The 25,941-nt window shown below is 45.6% G+C and overlaps 2 protein-coding genes across 3 annotated transcripts in view; both read right to left on the reverse strand.

The window, feature by feature from the left end:
• Positions 1–1,966: 1,966 nt before the first annotated feature.
• LOC133391644 (uncharacterized) lies at positions 1,967–8,346 on the reverse strand. The gene is made up of 2 exons (XM_061647029.1): positions 7,562–8,346; positions 1,967–3,467 (listed from the first exon to the last, which is right to left on the reverse strand). The coding sequence occupies exons 1-2, from the start codon at positions 8,335–8,337 to the stop codon at positions 2,228–2,230; spliced, it is 2,016 nt and encodes a 671-aa protein (XP_061503013.1). The 5' UTR covers positions 8,338–8,346; the 3' UTR covers positions 1,967–2,227.
• Positions 8,347–13,816: 5,470 nt separating this feature from the next.
• LOC1274359 (probable serine/threonine-protein kinase cdc7) overlaps positions 13,817–25,941 on the reverse strand; it is a 42,647-nt gene continuing 30,522 nt past the window's right edge. For both annotated transcript variants that reach the window (XM_061643201.1, XM_061643200.1), the window contains 4 exons: positions 22,219–23,280; positions 16,183–16,440; positions 16,015–16,092; positions 13,817–15,345 (listed from right to left, as the gene is read on the reverse strand). In XM_061643201.1, coding sequence (XP_061499185.1) covers positions 14,137–15,345; positions 16,015–16,092; positions 16,183–16,440; positions 22,219–23,280 — 2,607 coding nt within the window. In that variant the 3' untranslated portion in view covers positions 13,817–14,136. The remainder of the gene's footprint in view (positions 15,346–16,014; positions 16,093–16,182; positions 16,441–22,218; positions 23,281–25,941) is intronic.

The following is a 25,941-nucleotide window of genomic DNA, read 5'->3' on the forward strand; positions in this document are numbered from 1 at the left end:
TTTAACTATTTGTGAATTCGCGCGTGAGGACGTAAAAGGCGCAATAATAATGGAGCGGTTCTAACGTAAACAGACAAAATCGCTCAGCTGAAAATTTGATAGAGCGGAATAGCATTTCATTGGAATAGCATTGCTAGTATATCATCCGCGCACCCTATGAACCGTACTTTTCCAAATATCTTAAAAAGTACGCATTGTATGAAAAACCCGTCTTTACAAGATCGATTCAGAATTTCAAAACACATTTGGAAAAAGTTTTTTGCTAAAAGTGACTTTTGAAATTTTACTCAGATTAATGTTTATTCCTTTAAATTAATTCATAAATGGGGTAAGGGAAATAATTTATACTAATACTAATAGACCACGACTCCATTGCCTGAAATATTTAGTGCCTCAAAGTAGTATATCCTCTTTGCCAAGCGTTTGAGTTGAACTGATTCTTCGCAAAATGTGAAGAGAGCGTTCGGCCCCCCTTCAAATGCTTCGAGAGAGTGAAGCTCCTCCCCTTCCTCCATTCGTCATCCATCAATTTTTCTCCGCGCACTCACACATCTACACGCGCAGCTGTTCGCATGGCAACACGTGAGATGCGTGACATGCTTTCTCGCTCATCACGAAGGATTTGCTTCGAAAGAGCTCGGCTTGGTTGGTTGGGCGGTTTCAACTTCCAACAACAACAACCACACGAAGGAGCTCGTGGATACTCACGAAGGGAAAATCACTCAAATTAGAGCGAGAGACAGATAGAAAAAACGAAAGGTCAATATAAAATCTTCGGCTTTTGACTGTTGGGTAACTCACTGCCGAAGCATAATCGGATAGGCAATGCACGAACGATGCAATGGAGACGCCCAGTACTTGTTCCTTTGTATTGGAAATGTTGTAATAAAACATTGGATGGATTTTATGAGCTGATGAGATTGCATCAATTGGTTTGTAAAAATTTAATCTCATTCTTTGAAATAGTTACTGCTGTTTTCTCAAGAACGAGAAGGCCAAATATATCTAAATCGTTTGTTTTACAGCAATTATATTTTCACAACTTTTTTATTGTTGTTTAATTGTTTTAATTTACAAAATATAAATAAGTATATTAATCACATCAAAGTATGGTTTCATTTAGTTGTGTAAAAGTTCAGCAGGAAAATTGATAAAGTTTCTTTAAGTGTGATTTTCATTCTAATTAATGAAACAGAATAAAACTAGTTTTGTGTAGGGTTTTTTATTTTAAAATATAGTTAAAAAAATCTCAGACTAAATCATCTAAAATGAGCTTAACTACACACAGGGCATTAGAAAGTTTTCCATGTACATACATTCTTAGTAACATTATAGACTTCCATTGCAACTTTTTAATTAGTTAAATTACAAATTAAAACATGATATTTAAATTGGTAGCTTTTAATAATGGTTTTCGTCGCTTCTGATACTTTAACTCATAAAAATATTTTAATTGTTTTAGTTATGTATTTAATAATTTTTTTAATTAGTTTTATCATTATAATTTTCCTTCAATGTATTGTAACTTCAATTATTTTCATTCATACAAATATTAAATGAAGAAAAAGGTCCTGTTTTGCTTACAGGATTGTTCTTCACACCACAATTGTATTTAAAATTAAAATAAAAAAATCATTTGTCTTTTACTTTTTATATTTTACCTGTTCTGTCAAGAATTCATTTTACAGTATTTTTCATCAAAGCACTAGGCGCCTCCATTAAGCTAAGACACATGGGTGATAATTTACTGTCAGGCGTTACGCATGGCTTCTCGAGGATTATTTTATTTTAAATATGATTTTTCCAATACTTTTCCAAAGATAAATGTGTAAAAGATTTGGTAAAAAGAATAAAAACAGCTTAATACTTTTGATGTAGTGTTAATCACGAGAGTCAATTAGTATTGGTGGAAATTAGTGCTGGGCGGTAGCTATCAAGGCAGGAATATTATTAGCTAGAAGCTAGGATTGCTTGATAACTTGCTTTTGTAGTGTAAGTACTTTTCTCTACGAATCAAGAATGGTAGTGAAACGGATTCAATAGCAAACATTTGAATTTGAGCGGAGTAGTTCGGTTTCATTCGGAGCCAATTGGATTTGCATTCGTTCGGAGTAGTCGGATTCGGAGCCATATTTATTTTGAAGTTGGATCCGTATTAAGTATGTCGGAGATGGAGTGGATTCACGTATCCAATCTGTAGCTCCCATCACTAGTATGAATTTCCCCGTTACTCAATGTATGGCCATATAATTGAAGAACGTCTTGCCCGTACCCGCCGTCGATTTCTGCGCAATGTTGTGCGCTTCTTCTGATGGCGATGGTAAGCTAGTTCAAATAAGAACACCAAAATGGCCCCTCCATTCATTACCAGATACACGTAAAACACGAAGCGCATGTTGAACAGGTTCACCTTTCTGGCCGGCGGTTCGTCGCGCAAAGTTCTGTTGCGATTCTGGGCGATCTGCAGCAGCACGCCCTTGTGCCGTATGAGCGAGAGCTGAAAGTTTACGATTCCATTCTCGAGACAGCTCATCGTCAGCCGTCGGATGGTGGGAAACAGTGGCGAGTTCTTCGGCAGTGCCATCGCGGTCAGGTACTCGATGAACGGCTCATGGATGAAGTACACCTTGCTGCGCTTGCGCACCGAGTCGAAGTAGCGCGATCGCACTACCTCCACAAAGTACTCTATGATCGGTACCGCGGTTGTACGATTGTTCGCCACCTCCGGTATGATGCTGATGTTGGACGGCGTCCACTGTACATCGAGCCGAGCTGCAATACGACCCCGCACATCGCTCCCATTCCACGCCTTGCCGCGAATCGCATTGCCGAAGGTGACGATGGCCTTCAGGTCCAGGTCCGTTTCGGCCAGCTCCTCGAGCGTTTGTATGTTGCGCAGCTTTTCGTCGTCCTGGTTTAGCTGCACGATCGTAATGCCCTGCCAGGCGGAGTAGGCCACGATGCTGTAAAACATCAACCCCATCAGCACCAGGCGATGGCGCGTGTTCCGTGGCAAGGCGACGCTGCACGCAAACACAATCGCCAGAATGCGAAACGACTCCTTTAGGTACGCGGGTACGGAAAAGTCACGGCGCATCAGCACCAGCAGCAGGGACGGTATGAGCACGGCCATGGCAATGTTCGTGAGGTACATTTGCAGCGAGTAGGCATGGAAGAAGACCATCTTGTAGCGATTGGCGAAATAGTTGAACGGGACCACAAACACCAGCCGGATGGGGCACAGGAAATGGACGTACTGCAGGTTGCGCATGGGGTGCTGCATGATCGAGCGCGAGTTGGCCGCTAGATCGATCGTGTTTTCCTCGAGCATCTTCAGCGATCCACCGATGCTGCCGTTCGATGAAATGAAGCCGACCGACTCTTGGTAGTTTAGTTCGAGATATTTGATGGTGAAGTTCATTCTTTGGCGAAAAATTTCCACCATCTCTCCGTCCAGGTACTGATAGCTTATAGGGATGTAGCAGATAAAGAAGATGCAGATAATTAATCGTTTATATTACATTTATAATAGTTGAACAGTGCTGGTGTATTGGTCGATGTTGATGTATTTTAAAGAAGAAACAAATTAAAATGTTTTAGCATTATGCAATGTAGAGCGTTCGAGCATTTTAAAATATACTTTTCAATTCAGAAGATAGTTGGAAAAATAATATTTAAATAGAGAATGGTTTTCATTGAAGACAAATTGATTGATATGTGTTAGTTTAGGAGTAGCATTTTATCAACTATGGATTTTCAGTTCAAACAACCATTTTCATAATCATTTTGATTAAAAATCTGTCTACGGCCCCTTTTCCTTTTAAGATCGTAGACTGAAATACCTGCCTTTGAGCTGTTTGCATTGTATAGCAGTTTTCGAGCAGCTATCAAAGTGAGTAATGTATACAGGTGGGCTTATCCCAAGATGTATGTATTTGGAAGGCTGATTTTTATCGCTTCTGCTTCTGAATGACGATTTTAAACATGTTTTTAATTGTTTAATTGTTTGTCAAAAACTGACGTTCAAATTTGGTTATAAAAAACATGCTATGAGATCACCTGGTGTACATACACTTTGATAGTAGTAGCTGCAGGACAAATGATGGAGAAAAACATTTTCATATCATATCCAAAGGGAAATCGCCGATTTCATCACGCTAACACAACAAACACTCCCCTCAGTCACCAAACTCATCCAAATCGGTTGTCGTCCCTAATAATCAGCTTCGGGCTGCATGCAATAGTCTCATTGCAAACCGTCATTTTGTTGAACTTGTGCAGCAAAAATACCTTAACCACCATGTTCGCGCCCAAACGGTTCGCTCCGACAGTGAACCAGTTGCAGCGCGTGTGAAACACGCAACAGAAGAAAGAGAGAAAAGTTTTAGAACTCTTCACGTTAACGGTTTTTTCATTATTCTCGTGCGCGATCGAATTTATTCCCTCACACCCACACATATGAATTCTTGCGATTCTCTCCCATGCGCGAACGGTTAAAAGCGCGAGCCAGCGCTGAGAGAGTTGTTGTTGGTTTAGAACTTTCGAAGCAGACAGACGTGCAAACGGAAAATAAATACAACCAGTCCTGTTTTGGTACTCCGAGTGTATCAATTCCTCGTGTTAGGCAGAAAGAAAATCGGTCTTCCTCCAGGCTGAAGCTAGTGGGCTTCAGCTCTTTTTTCATCGGTTGTTCTCCGCGAGGTGGAGGCCTTACAACCCTCCACTGTTTTCTGCCTTTCCCACGTTGGGGCAGCGCAGTCCCCAACACACCATCTGATCTTCAGTACAGTACAACGGAACAGTACAAAACGGATCCTCTGGCTGTGGAATCTACTGCTGATGAAGGCCTACACAGAGACAACCCGTGATCTTCACAGACAGTGCAAATTGTTGTGGGCAGCCGTGCCGACACCTGGACTTGCCGTGGTAGTTGTGCTACCACTGGTCAATGTCCAGGGGACGACAGTGTGTCACGCACACTGTCGTACGCACACTAAGCGCGGGCCGCTTAGTGTGTGTTGTGCGCTCGGACAAACAAGTGTTGCGAGCAGCCGGTCGAGCAAGGCTCCCGGCAGGCCACAGTACGGCTGGCGCGCGGCTGAGTATATATAGTATGTATTGTGCTTGTTATTATTTATGATGTGTACTGTTATATTTGTGTTTGAATAAAGTACCTGATGCAAGCCAAAGACACAACACAAATGTCCTTGAAGCACTTGAATCTGGAACCACCCGCACATCCAACAACTATGCAATATACCGAATTCACACCAAGTCAAATTCTGCTAAATTTCAGACAGACATACAGGGAAATGAAATAGCAGACCCACTAGCCAACGCAGGACATAATAACCCGGCCTGCTGCCATTACACTCTTCCACACCGTGACTCCATTTGCTTTAGCAAAACCATCTTCGCCAATAGCTGGAATGGTTATTGGGTTAGCAGCGGCCGCTATTTCGTGCGCACCATCAAGACCACAACACCATCATGGAGAGACCATCCATCACACCAAGACCAGAGAATCATATCACGACTTCGGATAGGATATGATAGAATCATATCACGCACACCCGGCTCACCCACACATTTTTATTGCAAAAATCCAGCCCACCACTATGCAGTTTCTGTGGCATCGAAATCACCGTCCGCCACATCTTAACCGAATTCCATGGTTATACAGCGGAATGCATCACCTGCAATTGAACCACAGCGTCGACACCATCCTCTCGTCAGACAGAGATTGCCAGCGTAAACTTTTAAAATTCCTTCGTATTACTAACCTTTATAAATAATTCTAACCAAAACCATATTTGTAACAGACACTGTTTTAATAAAATCAACAGATAATAGCTTTAAGTAAACCGAGACTTCCCGGCACAAGGTTATTTGCAAGCGACAAATGGCTTGCAAATAAGAATGTTAGTTTTTAAGTATTGAATTGATTAAATTAATAAAAGAGGTGAATGATGCTAACCGGCTCGAAGTCTCTATAAAAAAAAAATACATACACTTTGATTCTAGATTCCACCACCTGTTCTCTATGATGCACCTTGGGATAAATGAAAACATCACCTTATGTTGCCCTTTTTTCGAGCAGATACTCGAATCTAATTCTAGCATTCTAGCTAAAATAATCTAGGCTGAAAATTGCAGGCTAGTTTTGTGTGCGGTTTTGTATGGAGTGTTTAGATGATTCCAGCCTCCAACTGTCAAACTTGATATAAAAAGCTAACTAGAATCGTGAAGGGCCCCTATGAATTAAAACTGCCGTAGAAAATTTATTTTCTTCTATCTTTTTCTGACGAAGCTGTGAAGTACTTTACTCATTATGCCAGAAAGAATAACATAGCATGTTGAGCATTGGATCTTCTTTTCTTGTATCCAACCTTCGCCCAGTATGGTTCAGTGAGTTTCTATAAATACAGTTTTTTTCAAGTTCGATAAAAACAGTGTGTTTTTCAATTTGAGACTTGAACCCATGATGGTCATTTTCTATTTCTCTGATCATGATTTGTCGTTTTAAATTTTGAATTAATTGAACATCATATATTTTGTAATGCATTAGCAGTCAATAAAAAAGTTAAAAAAATCTTTTTTTTTATTTTAAAACGCTTATTTTCATAGGGCGTAGTATCGAAGAATTCGGAAGCATACATTAATTTTGATTAAGAAGAATATTAGCATAGTTTTATGAAACAATTTACTGCTAAGTTGTAGTAGTTTGAGCGTCTCTCGAACATCTACATGTTTTCTTCACTATAACAAATTATACCGTTGAAAGGTACTCCTCCTTAATACTACGAGCCTTATTTATTTTAAGAATGACTTGTTTAAGATTTGTGCTTAGAACAGCACATAGCTCGTGTTTATGAAATATTTTCTTCTTCTTCTTCTCTGGCTCAACAACCGATGTCGGTCAAGGCCTGCCTGTACCCACTTGTGGGCTTAGCTTTCAGTGACTAATTGATTCCCCCCCCATAGCAGGATAGTCAATCCTACGTATGGCGGCACGGTCTGTTTGGGGATTGAACACATGACGGGCATGTTGTTAAGTCGTACGCGTTGACGACTGTACTACGAGATGAAATATTTTATTTGTGTTTAATCCTGCGTTTAAACGAACCAAAGCGGGTATAATATACAAATGGGCTTGATGACAAGTTTTGACAGGTCGAGACGCTTTTACACTGCACCTTTTCACTAACACAACAACCCGCAATCTACGAGCGGCATTTGGAATCAAGTTTTATCTTCTTTTAGATTAAAAATCAGTTCAGGACAGTGATAGAACACGATATTCAGTAGTTTGCGACGTCATAATTCAATTCAAATGCACAATGTGGTGGCAGCATAAACATAATAATACTAAATCAACAGGATGTTATCAATGACGAGAAGAAAATGTACTAAAAATAAGTTAAAACTTAATGGGAATGTTCATTACATTCTATAACCGTATTTCAATCAACCTTGCACTTAACTGCCACATAAACTGCACCAAAAAATAGAATCAGTCTTTCTATTGCAATTGCCTCACAACAACCAATCAATTACCTACCGATGAATCGACCCGTTTTGAAAGTAAACTGCTTTCGACATCAGCTCCACATCCGTAATGGCCACCTGTAGCTGATAGTGATGCAGGTTGTTAATCCGCTCGTAAGTGAACCGCTGCGCCTCCTGGTTGAACTGTGCCACATCTTCCATCGTGCGCAGATGATAGCAGAACATGTTGCGTTCGTCCGCCATCTCGTCCCGCCCGGTCAGGTACGGATTGAATAGACACACCAGCAACGTTTGATAGTCGATGCGGCTTAGTATCAGAATGTCCAGCATCTTGTACCGTGTCCAGGCGCGGCGAAAGAACTGCAGCATATCGTACTTTGCGATGCCGCGTACGAGCAGCACCACCCGGGCCACCGGGTTGCGAAACGCAATCGCCGGCAGAACCTCCTCCATAACCATGGACACGTTCGCCTCGCAGTACAACGCTTCCCAGAGCGGGTAAGGGTTGAGATTGTAGCCATAGGTTGGATCATTTCGATCCCTCTCGGCCGACTGGAAGTACGTATCGACCGTGTAGAGCTTGTACGAAGCTTGCAACATATTCACGCGGTGGCACTTGATCGCCTCAATGATGGCATTGTCTACCGTATCGTCTCCGATGATGGTAGTGAGCGTTTGGTAACCTTCCAGGAACTTTGTCATCATGGATTCGTACATTAGAAACGCGGGCGAATAGCAACGGGTCGTGGTCGCTTTCACCTCAATCGCGGCACTGCTGAGCCGTACTGCTGTAGAACACACCAGAAACAACACCATTGAAAGGTGCATTTTGCACGAAACGCGGTAACACGGGTGAAAACACACTGAAACTACCCATTTCCAGTGGAGCTGCTTATATACACGCAAAGGAAGCTTTCCTGCCTGAATAAATTGATGAACGAGATTGTTAAAAAGGTTGATAAACAATTGATTGTGATGCTTATCGGTGACAAAATGGAGACCCATTATATTGTCACGCACGCACGTTAACACCAACGATTAACTTCCGGCGGTTGGGTTTGCCGCAGTGTAAAATAGAACGAATATTACAGCCATCAATATTGCATGGCACCATTAGACTCAACAGGTATTGTGTGATTTGACGGTTAACGCTTCTACTTGTTTGCCGCTCCGTTCGTTTTATAGGAGCTAATGAACTGCAGAATGAGTATAACAATGTTGGGAGGTTTGCTGTTACGTTATTATGAAAGTGTTTCACTCCATCATCAGGACAGAATGGAAGTTTTAAATGGGAGCTTAACACGGAACACTGGAAAAGTCTTCAGTGTATGTGTTTTTCTTTCAGTGTAATGGCCACTACTGTTGCTTAAACGTACTAAATCAGCACTTGAACTAGAACAGCTACACTAGTAGACTTCGACGAAATGAAAACTCCACTTAAATCATTTAATGCAGCAAAAATCCTGTAACATAAGAGTGGCTGTAGAAACCTTCAGGTAATTTCAAATAACATTGGAAGCAAACATAAATTTCGTATTATTTCATATCGAACCATGTACAGAGTAGCAACGTAAAAGTGATACACGTACTCTGAGACCCCATTTATTGTGTTTCTTGACACGGTTTGTCAAACAAAAGATTTTTTTACAGATTGTCTTCCTTCTTTTCCCAACAAATACTGCCAGTTTTCAGTTAAGCTCTCCAAACAATTGCAAAGGATTAAAATAGTAGTAAGGTAACAGTAAGTCAAATCTTTGTTGCTCTGTAGCTAACTTGCATCAAGTAAAATCATCGTATTTATGGAGCATGCCTTCATGATGTACCAGCTGTCGAACGATATCAAACTCCCTCAACTGAGTTGGTTTGGAGAGCTATGTAGACAACAGGGAAATTGCCATTGTTTGTAATTATGATAGGCGTTCAACTAAACTAGGTGTACCGTATTTTAGCGTGTTTAAGTCACAAATTATCAAAATCAAATTAAGAAATCCAATGGGAGGATCTTTTCGATAACCCCTGAGACATTAAATTCTATTACATACAAAGTCATACATAGTCTGATGGATGCATATCCACGAAGATAATACTACAAAGATAATATCTCACTGGTTGTTTAAATTGATGATTCAAATTAATAAAAAAGAACCACCAGGTTAGAAACTAAAGCTCTGATAATACCACAAGAATACGAAGGTACGAAATAATTTGATAAATTAGACAAATTTGTTTTAAAATTCTTTTTAAATTAAAAAATCTATAAAAATATTGAAACATTTATCAGAAAAAGCTATACACGAGAAGTCGTTATATATCCCAAAATACGGTACTTTTTGCAACACGTTATGACAAGCCGTTTGAAGCCTTGAGCTAACGTACTTATTGGAAAATACAGTTTTTGCTTTCAGCAGGATTCAGTACCAACCCATAAAACTTCGAACGTTCAAGCACGGCATTAGGAAAATTTGTCTTATTTCATCAGCTCATCTGAATGGACTGCAGCTTCAGTATTTGGGGATATATGCTTGCAAAGCTTGATGCCGTTTGCAAGGAATCGTTAGAAATTCAGGAAGAGTTGAGTGAAGATTTGGGAGAAAATGCCGAATGACATTGTGGATGCGGCTTGCAATGACTTTGAAAAGCGTTTACGGGTCGTTATCAAATACAAGGGAGAAAGATTTGAACTCAACTAAGTACAATGGAATTTTACAACTTAAATATGTTGTACACATCGTTTCCGCAGATAAATAAAATCTTATTAAAATTTTATAACATAAACAAAGGGCGTCCCTTAAAGGATAACCGTATGATGATAACGTAGATTCTTATAACTTATGTGTAACGATTTTATTTGGATAGCCAGTAATTGTCAATTTAACGGTTCTGATGAAACCTTACCACATCCGGCATTTGCTGGAACTTACTGTTACATTTTATTTAAATGGTTTAAACCATTCGAACTTTGCTTATGAAGTTAATATTAGGTCAAATGGGAATACAACATAAGTGTTTCAAAGCAATAATAATGGAGTATCTGGAATCCCTTGGCTCGTCTAGCAAAGAAGTTAGCATGGTGTTTATAATCATGGTGCCCCCTTACCCCATAACTCCAAGTTTCATGGCCCTTTATTAGAGGCATTTATTTTAATATTTTACAATAGAACGCAAATTATGTGATATATTTATAGGGATATTCAGTTTTACTGTTCCATAAAATAGATTAGTGAGACAAAAAAAAAACACACCTCACACTCGTACAATCACCGTTGAATCATAATATAGAATATGTGTATATATATATTTTTAAAGTTTATAATCTGCACATTGACTATAAAAAAATAACAACAAAAAATATCTGAAAAATCCATTGCATTATCTTTCACCTGAATAGCTAACACGTTCTATTTCCTGCTGCATATTTATGTTTAGTGGACTGTTTCTGGAATCAACTTGGCTGATTGGATTTATACTAAAGGAGTCCAACTTGTTCTGATATTTCTACACTCAAGCGTATTTAAATCGACAATATGATGTCAACTCTGTCTATTCTGTCTGCATTTGTCCCAGGGTAGGCCAGTACAAATTTCATTTTGAGCTTCCTGTATCCTTTTACAAACATACATATCGGGCCTAGTTACGCATACGTACATTGAGCAACATAGTCAGCCACTTTCTCAAACTCGATCGAAGTGGAACGATTCTTTCAGCTGCCTAAATACAAAGCTGTTGCTTTAACTTATTTCATGAATGTCCTGCTCAGTATTCCATATTGCGTACAATATGGTAAAATGTTCTAGAAACATCCAAGAATACTTCCCTTCTATGTCATTTTTGACAAACGCTTCGATCGTTCCCGCTTCGATCGAGTTTGAGAAAGTGGCTGATTGAACGACAAGCGCCTAGGTATTGTAATGCACATGAAACTTTGCCACACTTACATCGACATTGCCCATCTTTATCATACCTTTGCAAATATACTTTTATCAAGGGAGCCAGTGTCTTAATTTTATACGAAATAAAACAACTTATTCATGATAACAATGTGAACATAACTCTGCCCAAACACCGTCGGTTTATACACAGCAATTTCAGCACACAAAATAAGGAAAATCTTCGTGCGAACATTCGTACCCCAATTAAGCCAGCATAGTTTAAATCCTTTACGCAGTTTATTAATATATATATCTCATTATTTCATAAGTATTTCACAACAAATCAGGTAATGTAGTACGATCGTTCGTAGTTTGAATAAGAGTTTGAGTAACAGTAGTAGCCACTGATAAGTTACATAGTTACATGCCATATTACCTACACCTACGGCACCCAACTCAATGATAGCGCTGAGTGACGAAGAGAGAAGAATGCTTAAGGAGTTTATAGCTATCTAATTATACCAACGCAACCTGCTTTCACGCCACCACACAGCCCTCGCCCGACAGCAACACTCGAAACAGAAACCCAATGCTACGGAACCGAACAAATGAAACAAAACGCCTGTCGAGCAGCAAATACTACTAGAGTTTTTTTAAACAACAATCGTGTATTTGAAGCAATAGTTTAGTTTCATTACATGCAAAAACAAAGTGATCGAGCGCTTTCGTACGTTCGCAGGCACGGCCGTTCGTGCCGTGTACGGCAAATAACAAAATAAATACTAACACCCGGATACAAGTGAATGATAATGAAGATGAGGATGGTTTTTTTTTAACAAAACGAAACAAAACAGCACTAACCGAGAACACGGCCTGGCTGCCTACCTGTCTGTCTGTATATCTGTCTGGGAGAGCTGTGTGAAGAGTGTTTTGTTGTCTTCAGTACAAGCCTGCTCTTCATTGTATGCCCTTTCTTACGCCTATGCCTGTTGGATACACTCCTGTACGTGGATTTACATATAGGGATTTGTTTTTTTTTAATTCTTCCTTGCTGCTCGATTGCACAATTGCACAGAACTGTCCGTAAAAGTGGTTATGCTAATCTCTCTATACCATTCTCTCTTGCCTGCCTGTCTGTCAGGGGGTTGCCACCCCCGCCCGTCTTATAAAATATTGCGGCCATCCTGGAGGCTCACTACTTCCCGCTGCGGAAAAACGTTCTTCTCCCTCTCCCCTTTTGTTTCTCGAGCAGGACGTTTGTTACATTATTGGGTGGCGTGTTTACGCGTTTCTTCTTTTACGTACAAAACAGCAAACAACAACTAGAATCATGAAAACACCTGAGCTGACAATTTGATCTGACCTTCAACAACTAGCAATTTCTCTCTTGCTACATCGTTGCATTACATCCTCCCCGTAGGTTCGTATGTGCAGAGGTCCGAAGGGTTTAGGTTTTCCTTTTCCGGTCTGTATCGTTCTGTGACCGGAACTGTGTGTCTTTTGTGGCAGCTGCTGCCAGGATAGTTACATACGCTTACACGATACTGAGTGCTTACAGCTAAGTTAATAATGTGTATCTGTATATATTATTGTTGTTTTGTTGTTGTTGTTGTTGTTGTTTCGTGTCTCTGCGACCGCATACATCAAATATCGCCTTTTCATTACGTTAACATATGGGTATGTATATATGTATAAATTAGGTCACACAGGTGCTGTGCTGGCAATGCCTTCCTTTTGTGTCGCATCAACAGTTCGCCCCGTGTGCCCCTAACACACTAAGAAATAATCAACAACGATAGCACGCGCGCTAGCAATTATTACACGTGAATGCAAGCAACAAACCCACAAATACACCTCCACATGCACACACACACACATACGTGTGCAAAAAAGATAATAAATAAACCCCTGAATTAGAATCGAAAATCAACGCAACGACAAATAAGTATACGCGCATGTGTGTGTGTGTGCTTGTTTGCGTGAAGCCGTGACGCGTGTGGTTTGTGAGTGATTTGTGTGTTGGTGTGTGTGTGTATATATAGACAAAAAGATCGCACGCAACGCTAAATGATGGATACTACACAAGGGATGAAAAGTAACAAAAAAGGGTGCAAGGGTAGAACCATTGTTTAAACTTCTTACAATCAGCGTGTAAAAATAAACCAAACAATAAACACATGAAGAGACAAAAACGAGCGAAAAACAAATGTTACAAAAAAATACTACATCTAAATACTATTCAACCAGTCTGTCCCGGCGCCGAGAAACGCCGAAACTGTAACTCACACACACGTAACTCACGATTTGCTAATTCAAAATAAACAAAAATCCCCCTTTAATCCTTGCGGTGCGATTACATGCGCGATTATCTTCTAGAGCGATCGCGATCGCTGTGTTGTAGATCGATCGATCGAAATTAACTACATATTATTGTTACAACTACGTATTATTGTTATTATTATTGTAAATATTATCATTATTATTATTATTATCAGGCAATGATCGCTCAAGCAGCCTCCTTTCCATTACTCACAGTTACGTCACACTTACACGACTCACACATACACACAGCAAATAAATAAGTTAGCTTACACGTTACACTGTCCTCCCTTACTAGCTATCTACAGTCTCCACTTCTCGTCTACACACCCAGCCCCCGTCCAAGCCGTCCACAATCCTTGCATCTCTGCACCCCCTGTTTGAGGACGCTTGCGCCAAACAACGAGCAAGGCCCACCGCAACAGTGCGATCGAGCCGATTAGCTGACGTTCTTGCACAGATTCAGGCTACCCGTTTGATTGTTGGTCGTGAGACATTCGTCGCTCTGCTTTAATACTATATTTGGCTCGAGTATGGAATGTTTGATCGTTTTGCCATTGCCCGTCGTTATCACGCCCTGATCGTGCTGTCCGTAGTAATCGTCCTCGTTGTTGTTGTTGTTGTTGTGGGCAGTGTTGGCGTTCGCAGCGTTCAGCGAGTTGTTGTTGTCCTGGTCCACCTCCATGCCCTCGTCCTCGTCGTCGTACTGTGGCTCCGATTTGATGTTCTGCAGCAGTACGGGCGTTTGCTGACCGTGCTGGTGTTGCTGCTGCTGCTGCTGCTGGTGCTGTTCATCGTCCGTGCTAGTGCCACCGTTTGTGGGCGTCCCGGGCGGGTTGAGTGCGGCGGCGGCTGCCGCAGCAGCCGCTGCTGCGGCCGCGACGGCCGTCGGCGAACCGATCGGGCTGCCACCGTTGTTGAGGCGTAGGTTGAGTGCGTTCGCGGCTGCCGCCGCCTGTATCACATCCTCGATGCCGAGCTTGCGCTTCTCGGCCCGCATCTCCTGCTCGTACTGCTGCACCAGCTTGCGCTTCGAGTAGTACTTCTGGTACTTTTGCGTGTCGAGCATCTTTTTGCTGGCGTACGGGGACAGGGGCCCGTTCGCGTTGCCATTGCTGGCGAGGTTGCCATTGTTGCCGTTGCTGCTGTTGTTGTTGTTCGCGTTGCTAGCGTTGTTGTTGAGATAGTCTTCGTTGAGTACGACGGCCGCGGCCGCATGCTTCGCCTTCATCAGCTCCTTGAAGTTGTTGCGATGGTGCTGGAACTGCTGCTGCTGATGGGCGACGGCGGCTGCAACGGCGGCGGCTTGCTGCTGGGCGGCGGCCGCTGCTGCTGCTTGCTGCTGTTGCTGCTGCTGCTGCTGCTGCTGCTGTTGCTGCTGTTGCTGCTGCTGATGCTGCTGCTGTGCTTGGGCATGTGCCTGCTGCTGAGCGACCTGTAGCAGCTGCTGACGTTGTTGGGCAAGCTTTTGCTGCTGTTGCTGCTGCTGCTGTTGCTGCTGTTGCTGCTGTTGCTGCTGTTGCTGATGTAGCTGCTGCTGGTGCTGCTGTTGCTGCTGCTGGTGGTACAATCGCTGCTGCTCTTGCAACCGCAGGGCGTGCTGATGCTGCTGCTGCTGGTAGTCTCGCTCCTCAGAGTCGTTTGTGCTCTACGCATGCGCCAACGGGGCAACGGAGAAAAGAAAAAAAAACAAGAAAAAAACAATTATATCCGGGACAAGGGATGGATCAACACCGATTTACCGCCCATACGCATGCACTTTCTCTTTCTCGAGCGGGATCGGTCGCGGGACACGCGCAAGTAGAATGGCAGCAAAGCCCTAATCAGCATAAACCGTAATGCTAGCACATCTTTTAAAAACGGAATTCCGAGTAACACCCGATTCCACGTAAAAAAAAACAACCCAAACAACAACAAAAGACACACACACTCATGCAGAAGCAGCGCAGTAGCAGTAGTATCAGGCCATCCGTATCTGATTTCACCACGTTTGTCACAGCGGTCCGTGCTGGCCATACGCTAAGCACTCTCATTTTCATTCCCAGCGCGTTCGCAACCCCGCGGGCGGTTCGATGACTCGATCGGCCTGTCCACCAAACCCATTCTCCGAAAATAGGAAGAGAAAGCTAATGCTTGCCGCTTGTCACGTCACGTCGCACGGGCAAAACCGTCCCGAAAACCAACACTAAACTCCCCCCAAAAAAAACAAAACAAAACAAAAAAAAAACAGCTCCCTAGTAGGATCGCCCACCCGAAAGAAGGAAAGACAAAACGAACGACTTCAACGCCAGCGCGTACGCGCGGGCAACGAACCTACCTCGCCGTGCAGCCCCTTCACCTGTAGCGCTTCCGCCACCTTCAGGAAGTTGGGCAGGTCCTCGTACTTGACGTTAACCTGTGAGTGGGACAGAATAAAAAAAAGAAGAAGCAAATTAGTGTCATTTGCTTAGTGCAAGCGTGCTGCTGCAGGCTCGTTCTACCGTACCTGACCGCTGTACATGAAGTCTAGCAGACCGGCCATATGGTGACTGTTGACGTCGGTCATGAACAGTATCGGGTGCTGGGACGGGTGCTCGAGGAAGATCTTCTGGAAGTACGGGCTGCACACGGACAGGACGAGCTTGTGCGCCTTGAAGATCTTGCCGCCGGCGGCAATCGTCACGTCCACCATCTGTCCGTCCCGCTGCAGGCTGTGGAATCCTTTGCACATGTTGCCGTGGAATCCGCGCCACGATAGGAGGTACTGGAAGGAGGAAAAGATGGGAAAAGACGGGTTAAAAAGATCAGTTCTAAGTCATTGCCATCATTGCTGAGAAGGGACTGAAAGTAAAACTTTGCATACATATTGCATAATTCCTTTTTTCAGTAATTCCAGTGCTTTATAAACCTGTACTCTATGATTCTCGTTCTCCCCCCTTTTCCATGGTCACGACAGTCTGCAAAGATCGCTGCGCGATGATCGCTTTGCACCATTGCACCGAAATGGGCAAGAAAGGCCAAAAATAAACGCAACCAGCACTGCGGCTCAACTTAAACGCTCCAAACTTGTTCTTCCAAAATTAACTCTCTTCTCGGATGCAACCAAGACGCAAAGAGCCGCAAAATAGTAAAACCTACCCAAAAATGCGGAGCAGGTAAGTGGTCTTTCTGAATGGAAGAAAAACGAACGAAACAAAACAAAACAAAAAAAAATATACACTCAAAACATTCAGCAGGGAAAGGGGCACCGCGGAGGTCCGCTCGAAATGGCACAACCGAACCGGTTACGGCACCGAAAATCCTCCCTACCGCAAATGACCTCGCGGCATTGTGCGCGGGGGGATGCGATGAGATGAAAGCCTCCGAAATGCGCCACTCGGTGTCTGTTTTTTTGGGCAGTTACTATCTCTCTTCTCTCTCTCTCTCCGTCTCACACACACACACACACACACTTTACTCTTAATTCGTGCCCGTGTGGAGCTGCCTCTCGTCTAGGCTCCCGAAAAGAAGGCAAAAGTTCGAAAAATCTTAATTTATTTATTTGTTACCCAATACATAAGAGCGTCTTGCGTGTTTGCTTCTTTTGGGGGGCTTTACACCAAGAGTGTACGAGTGTGCACGCTTCGTCGGGATGATCGTTATGCAGACGCAGACTGCTCGTTGGAGCGGCATCTAAATGTTCTGCTTTATGCGCCGTTCCGTTTCTTCATTCGAAATAATCGATTGCAATACAAAAGGGACGACAGAAACCGTCTCAAACCCATCCGCAAACAAACCGATACTTTCGTAACCACTGAGCACATATTGCGTGATGCACAGCGCCGTAGTGTAATGGGCAGGCCGCTAGGTAGGGCAAAGACTTCTAAACCATCGATCGACGTTCGATCACGGCTGATCGCGGTGCCTGGGCAATCGGACAGGTGTGTCGCGTTATGACCGCGCAACCCATCATCGGCAAACCCGCCGTGGGTCCAGTCGGTCCGTTCGCATACCCACCCCATAAGTCAACAACATTAGTCAATGAAAGCGAACGGAAAGCAAAAGCGACTGCCAAACATCACCGTCGTCCCGCCTGGCATCCGAAACGTCGTCGTTTGCATTCCGCTCGAAAGACGCCGCACAACCGCACCGATCGTTTACCTTACCCGCAAATCAAAGCTACGTGCGTGTGAGTGTCTTTGTCCCGGAATCGCGGGGCGCGTTTTCAGGTCGAAAGTGAAAGTTGTCAACGACGAGGGCGGACAACAATGCGACGGAATAGAACCGGAAAACAAAAACACCACCGTCAATCCGGATTGCCTCTGACGCGGTCGTTTCCATTGGGACCCATCCCTGTCTACCCGCCCAAACCCCCAAAACCTATCAGGGTTCCCAAAGTTCAGAAGAAGAGTTGCTATTTATATGCTTTTTCGGTGGTTGTGTGGCATTTTTCGAACTCCTCGTGCGCTCACTGATAAAGGTGTGATTTTGTTTTTACCATCCCCAACCCCAAACCGAAAGTGAAGCCTGTCGGGGCTGCGCGAGTGAGCACGGAGCGAGAATACAACTCCCCGCACGAGTTTAGCGAAGATACTGCGCAGTACCGAACGCCGTGCGCCGTTACGAATGTGTGAACCACCTCCAAAAAAAACCCTCTAAACATTCCGATACACACACACACAACGGGCCTTTTCGCAATCACCGTGCCCGGTGGTACCGTTTGTGTTACCTTCCGAAGGTCTTTCAAACTGCCAGAGTCAACCACGCAAGCAGAGGAACGACGCTGGAAGGTAGTCGACAAGCACGGCACGGAAGGGGCGATACTGTTGGCCACAATGTGTTTCGAGAGCTCCGAAGAGAGTTCGTCGACTCCGTGACGGATGAGATGACTGCACATGCGTTCGGTCGAGACGCGATCCGCGAGAGCGTGTGTTACGCGGATGAGCCTCAGTGGGTGAGGGGAGCATCTCAGCCCCCCGCGGGCCCCGGGTGGAGGCGCCTCGCAGCAGCAGCATCAACAATAACAACACAACCAAACATCCCACAACAACTCTAAAATAAAAACAAAACTTTAAAAAATACCCCCCTCCTTGCCAACCAACACTGGCCTAACTTTATGGTTCACTTGGCTCACGAAATTCGGCTAGAAGCTCGAGATTTAAAAGAAAAAAAAACGCACCACAAACACACCACAATCGGCAATTCCGGATGGTTGCTGCGGTGTACGACTTCGCTGCCTTCTTCGAGTGTTAGTGGGAGCATTTCTTGCAAGCTCCGAATGTCGATGTCGTAACCACCGAAAAACCGCACTGTTTTGATTCAGTTTTGGGCCGGGTTCAATGGCCGCCTTAATGCGGCCCTTAAATGTGTAGCTTCTCCCTCCGCTCCAGCTGTTAGGAAACAATGCCGGAGCGATATTTCGAAATCGGGTACTTGGGGGCAGTTTTGCACCGGGAAGAACAACAACAGGTGCGCGGGACATACGACACAAGACGAACCCGAAACTGGAGTCGGCTGGTGAAAAGTGAAATCTATTCTAATTTGAAATGCAAAACTGTTCTCATAGCATGCGACGAAACCGAAATCCTTCCCGTGGATCCCTCCCAGGTCGGAACAGTTTCCACAGACGTTGCTGAATTCCAACATTCCAGGGTGCCATTTTGTGAAACCTGCTGCAACTTGTACGCGTACCTTTACCTCGACTTCTAATTATATAAATACAATACCGTTTACTTGCGATCTTCCTATACGCCATGCCACCTTGTGGTTGGGAGTTCCCCGTCGTGCACTTGTTCCTACCCACACACACACACACATACCCACAACCGCAAAGACTTACCACAGTGTGGCACGAGGGGTATAGAGAAGAAGAGCAGCTACAAAAAAAGTGAAAGTTGCCGAAAAATATATAAATCTCCCAGCGGGCCAAGCAACCGATCGATTTCCCAGTACCGGTTACCGGGTGGGTTTGTCGGAGGTTGTTTTTTTGTTGTTGTTATTGTTGTTGTTGCTCCGGGTAGAGTGCAACGAGTGGGGAGCACAATTTTGGAGCATTAGATCAAAATAAAGATCGCTGGGTAGACGCACACATTGGCAGCCGAAAATGAAGACGGAGAGAGAGAGGGAGCAGGTTCCCCTGTGGTTAGGCTCTCCTCCTTCGCGCGATCTTAGGCTGGTGCTTTCGCCTTTCGATTTTGGTTGTTGTGATTTTCTTACACTTCTGCAGTGTTTGTCACGAGGTGGGGCGAGAGGACGAGGAGGAGGAGTCAGCTGCATAAAGGGGCATTGGCACGTACGAGCTACCCTCCCCTGCTTGCGCACCCCTGGGCTAGTGGCTCTAGTGGTGTTTGTTTTGGGGTTGTGCTTAGCTTCTCACATCTCCAACCATCTCCGCATTAGAAGGACGTGGCGGGTGGGGCATGTGAGCGGTCGCAAGTTGCATAACGTTCTCTTCACCATCACCACCACCACCACCACCACCGCCATTATAACTCCACGGACGACTTATTCCAAACTATTCTGCTTGGACATTATCAACGACGCAGACCGCAGCGGACTTTGAACCTGTCGAGGAAGATTTTCGAGCGTGTCGAGCAGCGAATATCAACAAACGGTGAGCAACACTGAAGACGCTTCAAAATGTGGCCCGGTTTGGGCGGTATTGTGCTGCCCTTTTTCGCAATTCTTCAAGGAACTCCTTTACGACCCGCCGGAAAGGAAGCAATGCAAACGGCATTTGAGGCTTGCGCTGCTAAGCGAATAGGTAATATTTGTCGACAGCAAACCGTCTTGCGCATGGCGCGCGTTGCCACTCCGTTTGACGACGACGCTTGCTTGAGCAACCACTTAAGAAGTGTGTCACGTACATCGGGCAGGTGAAAGCGAAAGCGCTATCTATCGTCTAAGAGGGGGCTCAGAACGAGCTGGCGTCGAGGCGGGAAAGAGGGGGGGGGGGGGGGTTCCGACGGGAGGGGCGTCGGCCTAAACACGCTAAACACAGCACTGTAGCTATTAATAAGCGTCTTTGGTCGTGAATGGCGATTCATAAATCCAAACGGCTTGCTGTTTATTGTCAGCTCATGCAAATGAGCAACCGGGTCTTGGGTGGTTTTTGGGCGAAAGGGCGAAAATTTCGTTTTCTTTCGTACAATTTGTCATGTTTGAGAGGTTTAACTTAGCATCGAGACTTAGATAGCATGGATTCTTTGATTTAAACATGAATTCAAGCGAAGAAGCGTGAAAGCCCGCCGAAGGTGACGAGTCATGCAACATCAAATGCTAACTAATTTCATCATCTCCACCATTTCCACCTGCAACACTATTCTCTCTCACTCGTCGATCCCCACATAAGTCCTCTCGTTAATGCTCATTAGTACGGGGATCAAAATGGAAACCCCTACTTGCTCCAAAGATTGATTGTTGTGTGCGCGCGTCTAACTCTGTGACGTGGTTTGAATGGTTCGATTGTGGTGCGTATGCGAGAAGAATTAACCCTTCCATTGCTACCGCCCGAACCGGGGACCGAGGATCCTGAAAGTGGTTGCCCCCGAAAAGCACAATCCCAATCAAACCTCAAGCATTCCCATCTAAACTAACACACACACACACACCCGTCGGCTGTCGAGTACTACACCGGGCTAACAAAATTTCGCGTGTGAGATTCTGCACGCTTATATGGCATTCTCAAGGCTTGCCGGACGAACCATCGCAAGATGGCGCAATCGGAGCGCGTGGAGAATATCTCCGACAGCCGGGCGAACATCGGGCGAATGGCAAACGGTTTCGAGTGTGAGGTGTTGATTGTGGTCACAGCGCTGGCATCGGTGGCACGACGTCATGCGGTGATACAATCCATCCCCCTATGCACACCTCTCCCTTTCCTCTTTCTGCGCAACATGTGTGTGTGCGTTCTGCGGCAGCAAATTTTTGGAAAGTCGTTTGCCAAAAATCCTTCTCCTTTTCACCCCCTCTATGAAGCGTGTAGTGTTGACTACCTTTGTTAAGCTTACGCAAGCGGTACAATGGCACTCGGCTGCAATAGATACACCGTAGTTGGCGCAAGGCGTTGATGTCTGATTGTGTGTTTGACGGGGGAGACGGTGTGCACATGTCACGTCCTTTTTGGGGAATCATTTATCTTCTAAACGTCAGAAGTTTGATATCGGATGATTATCATTGTCAGTGTGAACTTTGTAATGTCTGAACGAAACTGGCTTATTAAATCCTTGGGAAATTAACTACAAAATGACACCGTATGAGTAGGTCTGATACAAAGATATCAACACAGTCTCAAAGGAGGATCTCCATTGGACCTATAGCATAGAAAAGCATTCAGCTAACTAGTCCTGATGTTATGGAGTATCCAAGATCCATGGACAATCCACCCAATGCAATATCTATGTGAAATTTTAGTCAATAAATCAGATCAGAGAATTTTGGACGCCAAGTCGCTTATGAAGCTTTGAGATGTTCGGCTTCGGAAAGACATTACTGCAAGTAAGTATGTCAGTAGCTATCGCTTAGAAATGCTTGAAAACCCCTCAAGAATGCTCCAACCATTTACCTGATCGATGTTGTGATGTTCGTTCATCTGATGGAGCAGCTTCTGGTTGAGGGTCTTGAGATGATTGTTGCCACCGTCATACAGGCTGCTCCGCTCCGCATAGTCATCGTAGTCCGTGTCCCGGTCGGTGCTGCTGAGCGCGCTGCTGTTGCTGTGCAGGGTACCGTTCGTGTGGCTGTTGGCCGCGGCCAGCAGCGCACTAAAGTCCGCCGTCGGGCCGTTGGACATTTTGCGCAGCTCCGGCCCGTTGGTGGGCGGTCCGCTGCTCATGTGGCTGGTCGGGCTGCTGTTCAGGCTGCTCGCCTCGTCCCGGGCCGACCCGCTGCTGCTGTTGCTGGTCGTGCTGAGCGAGCTGACACCGCTCGTCGTCAGGTGGCTACCGCCTGGGCTGAGGTTGAGCGATTCCATCAGCTTGTGCTTGCTTTCCAGCGTCGCGTTGCCATTGTGGCCGGCCCCGTTCGGGCTGCTGTTAGCGCTGTTGTTGCTGGGCGAATGGTTGCTCGCGTTGCTGTTGTTGCTATTGTTGTTGCTGACACTGTTGTTGGTATTGTTGTTGTTGTTGTTGTTGTTGCTACTATTGTTGTTATTGTTGTTGTGGTGATCCTTATTGTTGTTGTTTTTCTCCTTGCGGCCACCGCCACCGCCACCGCCGCCCCCGCCGCTGCCGGCGCGCGTTATTTCCTGGATTTGGCTCAGCACGATCTCCCGCTTGAACTGGTCGAACTTCGACTCGCCGTGCTCGTCCCCGATGATGTCCGAAATGTCCAGCATGCTGCCGCCGCTGTGCCCGTGGCTCGCGATCAGCTCGTTCTTGATCTTGTGCTGACTAGCGGCGTTGGCGGCGGCGGCCGACGCTGCGGCAGCCGCGGCGATCGCGGCCGCTGCCGTCGAGTTCATGATCTCGTCGTCGAACTGGGCGTCGTCCAGCGTGTCCGAGTCGAACCGCTTGGTCGAGGAGAACAGGCGCAGCGTCGGATCGTTCACCTGATCGCTGAAGTACACGTCCATCAGGTTGAAGAATGGCCACTCGCGACGCTTCGGCTCCTCGGACATTTTGATCGCCTGTAGCGCGGACGAAAGAATGGAAGAAAGAAAATAGTTGTACCTATTAGTAATGTGCTCGTAGTTGTTTCCTTTTCCCACCCATCGTTGTGACCTCTAACATCGACCCCCGTCCCAGCTCTCGCCAGCACATCGTCACCTTTGCACTCGACAGGAAACGCTCGGTCGATCGATTCGAACACGCTCCATTCTCATCCTCCAGCAAGGCGAGCCGTTGTTCCCATTCTGCCTCATGCCAGTAGTTGGCACGGGCCTGTTACTCCGAAACCCACTCGACCGCACGAGCACAGTCGGTCAAGCAACGGCACACGGCACAACGGTGCAACGGCAGAAGATTACCCCTCCACCAGTGACCCAGTTCCCGAGTTGTTCCGGCCCCGTGGCGAAAGCAACGGACCCAACCGAACGTCAGGCGAGCGAAGCGGGCCCACGGAGCGCGCAAAGTGGGAACTGGGTAAGAATCTACGTTCCCGGTTCTCGTTTCCCCCGTTTTCGGTGAAGATCTTCCGTGGATAGTGTGCGTGAGAGTGTGCATGTGTGTGTGTGTGGATCTATTCCTACAAGCCTGAGCTTATTCTGAGACGAACCCAACCCAACGTCTAACGGGGATGAGGTTGAGTCAGACGAGCAAAAAAAACAACAAAACATTACTCAGTGCACTCACTCACACACACACACGCCGAACGAGTTTGTTGAGCTGGAGCGTGGTAGTGATGCTGCCGTAGGTACCAAACCCCATTACCGAGCAACGATGATCGTAGAGAACTCGCCTCTTCTGCTCTTTTTTTGTGTTCGACCTACTTCCAGACCCAACTCCGGAATGCTGGCTGTTCTATATGTTGCCGAGCTCTCGTGTTCACTTCCTTCCCCTTGCTCCACGGTGGTTTCGTGCGCCTAGATCATTTCCTCCCAATTGCCGAAACGAAGACGTTGAGAAACCAACGACCAAACCAACGAGACCACAAGACCCATCCTTCCGCGGGTTGCCTATTACATTCTTCTGGGCTGTGGGTATGGGGAGAATCCCAATCTAAGTCCGCCGCAGCTCAGTGCGCTGCTAGCTTTGGGTGCCTTCTCTACCACTGAACCCTCCTCCCCCAGAAAGAGGGTTGGCTTTTGCGAGGGGGCCCACTTATTTATGGTGGGAAATTGGGTCATACTCCGACCGCGAAAGAATAAGCTTGAGAACTTTCCAACCCGGTGGAATAGACACCAGCCGAGAAATGGGTCAATTGCAGGAGTTGAAGGAGGGGGTCTGATTGTTAATTTTTGGATCACTCTTTTTTGCCGTCTCACGGGTTCTGCTTTGTGCTGAAGTGGATCTTCCATCATGCGAGGGTCACGATCCCAGTTCGAAGCCAAAATTAAGACCCATTTGGGAGGATGGGGAACCAGCGGCAATATTCAAGCTTTCTTACAGCAGATGTAAAGAAAAGCTCATCCCAGCAACAGAAGAAGCACATTTGTTTCTGTGGTTTACTTTTCCGCGCCTAATTTTGACCCAATTAAGAAGATGAGCCTTTCGTTTTGATGCATCTGTTTAAATTCTCTCAGCATAGTAGCATAATGTTAATCTTCCTGCCCCACCGGAGAACTCAACTTCACAGTCGAGCCGTTTGCTGGGTCCGTTAAGAAACGATTCCAACGCTGGCCCACTTTGCAGTGGACCTGCACAGTGCCTAACAGTGCGCTTGTTACGCTTAACAAGCGTGAACACAGAAACCGACACACATACACACAGTTCAAAATATCGTCCACACATCCGGCAATATCGCCACACAAAACGCGCACACCACCTCTGCCATTACCCAACACGGTCGCATGATTTCCTGCCCTCTTGCAACCTTTATCGCCCGCGACTCATCACCCCCGGTTTTTAGGCGCTGGCTGCCTTCCAAACTGTGCTCTATGGCCCCTGCGCCGCACTGGACCGCGGTAAGTAATCTTGTAGCTTGGTTCTCCTCGCCCCTGCTGCTGCTGCTGACACCATGTTGCTCGCTACTAAGCTTGTAAATCCGCGCACATTCCTTCTCGACACGCCGCCGAGGCAATCAACAACATCAGCGAGCTCGTAATCAGCGAACCGGCCAACGACTAGTTTTTGGGACACCACAGTCACTCCAAAAAATCTTCCAATCGAAACGGAAAACCTCATGAAAATGTATCAACACACACGCAGACCCCGTGTGCTGGGTTGGTAGGGTGGGCAGTGCTAGAAATTTTGGTAATCAGCGGAGCGCGCCCGCGAAAAAAAAACAAGCAAGAAAAGCGCCTCTATAATGAGGATCACATCTGGGCGCAATTCCTTCGCGCGAACGACCTCCGGCTGGCACGCATCGAAGAACCAACTGAGCTGACCGCTGCCTAAATTCACACTTTCAGCCACCCTGAATGCTCCAATGGGGTGGTCTAGCATCGGGGGTCTAATCATCTTTGGCTTTCGTGTGCCCTCGGCAGCATCAGCAATCAGCACCGCAGCTGTCCAGCATCTTTCGGGGCCTGCTCGAGTGAAAGTGGTGCCTAGCTGTGTGTGTGTCTGTGGACTATTCGGACCAGCTATTTCTCTCGTTATGGGTGAGCTGCATTAGTGGCTCGCAAATCAGCGGCAAAGATATGGTTTCGGAAATAAGAACGCACCGTTAAGCAGACTGCATGGTCGGG

This window comes from Anopheles gambiae, chromosome 2 (genome assembly GCF_943734735.2).
Source record: "Anopheles gambiae chromosome 2, idAnoGambNW_F1_1, whole genome shotgun sequence".
Lineage (NCBI taxonomy): Eukaryota > Metazoa > Arthropoda > Insecta > Diptera > Culicidae > Anopheles > Anopheles gambiae.

Coding starts and splice junctions, on each gene's coding strand:
- LOC133391644 (XM_061647029.1), bottom strand. CDS start 8,337: ATGCACCTTTCAATGGTGTTGTTTCTGGTGTGTTCTACAGCAGTACGG. Junction 3,468..7,561: donor CAAAACGGGTCGATTCATCG/GTAGGTAATTGA, acceptor CATCCCTATAAG/CTATCAGTACCTGGACGGAG.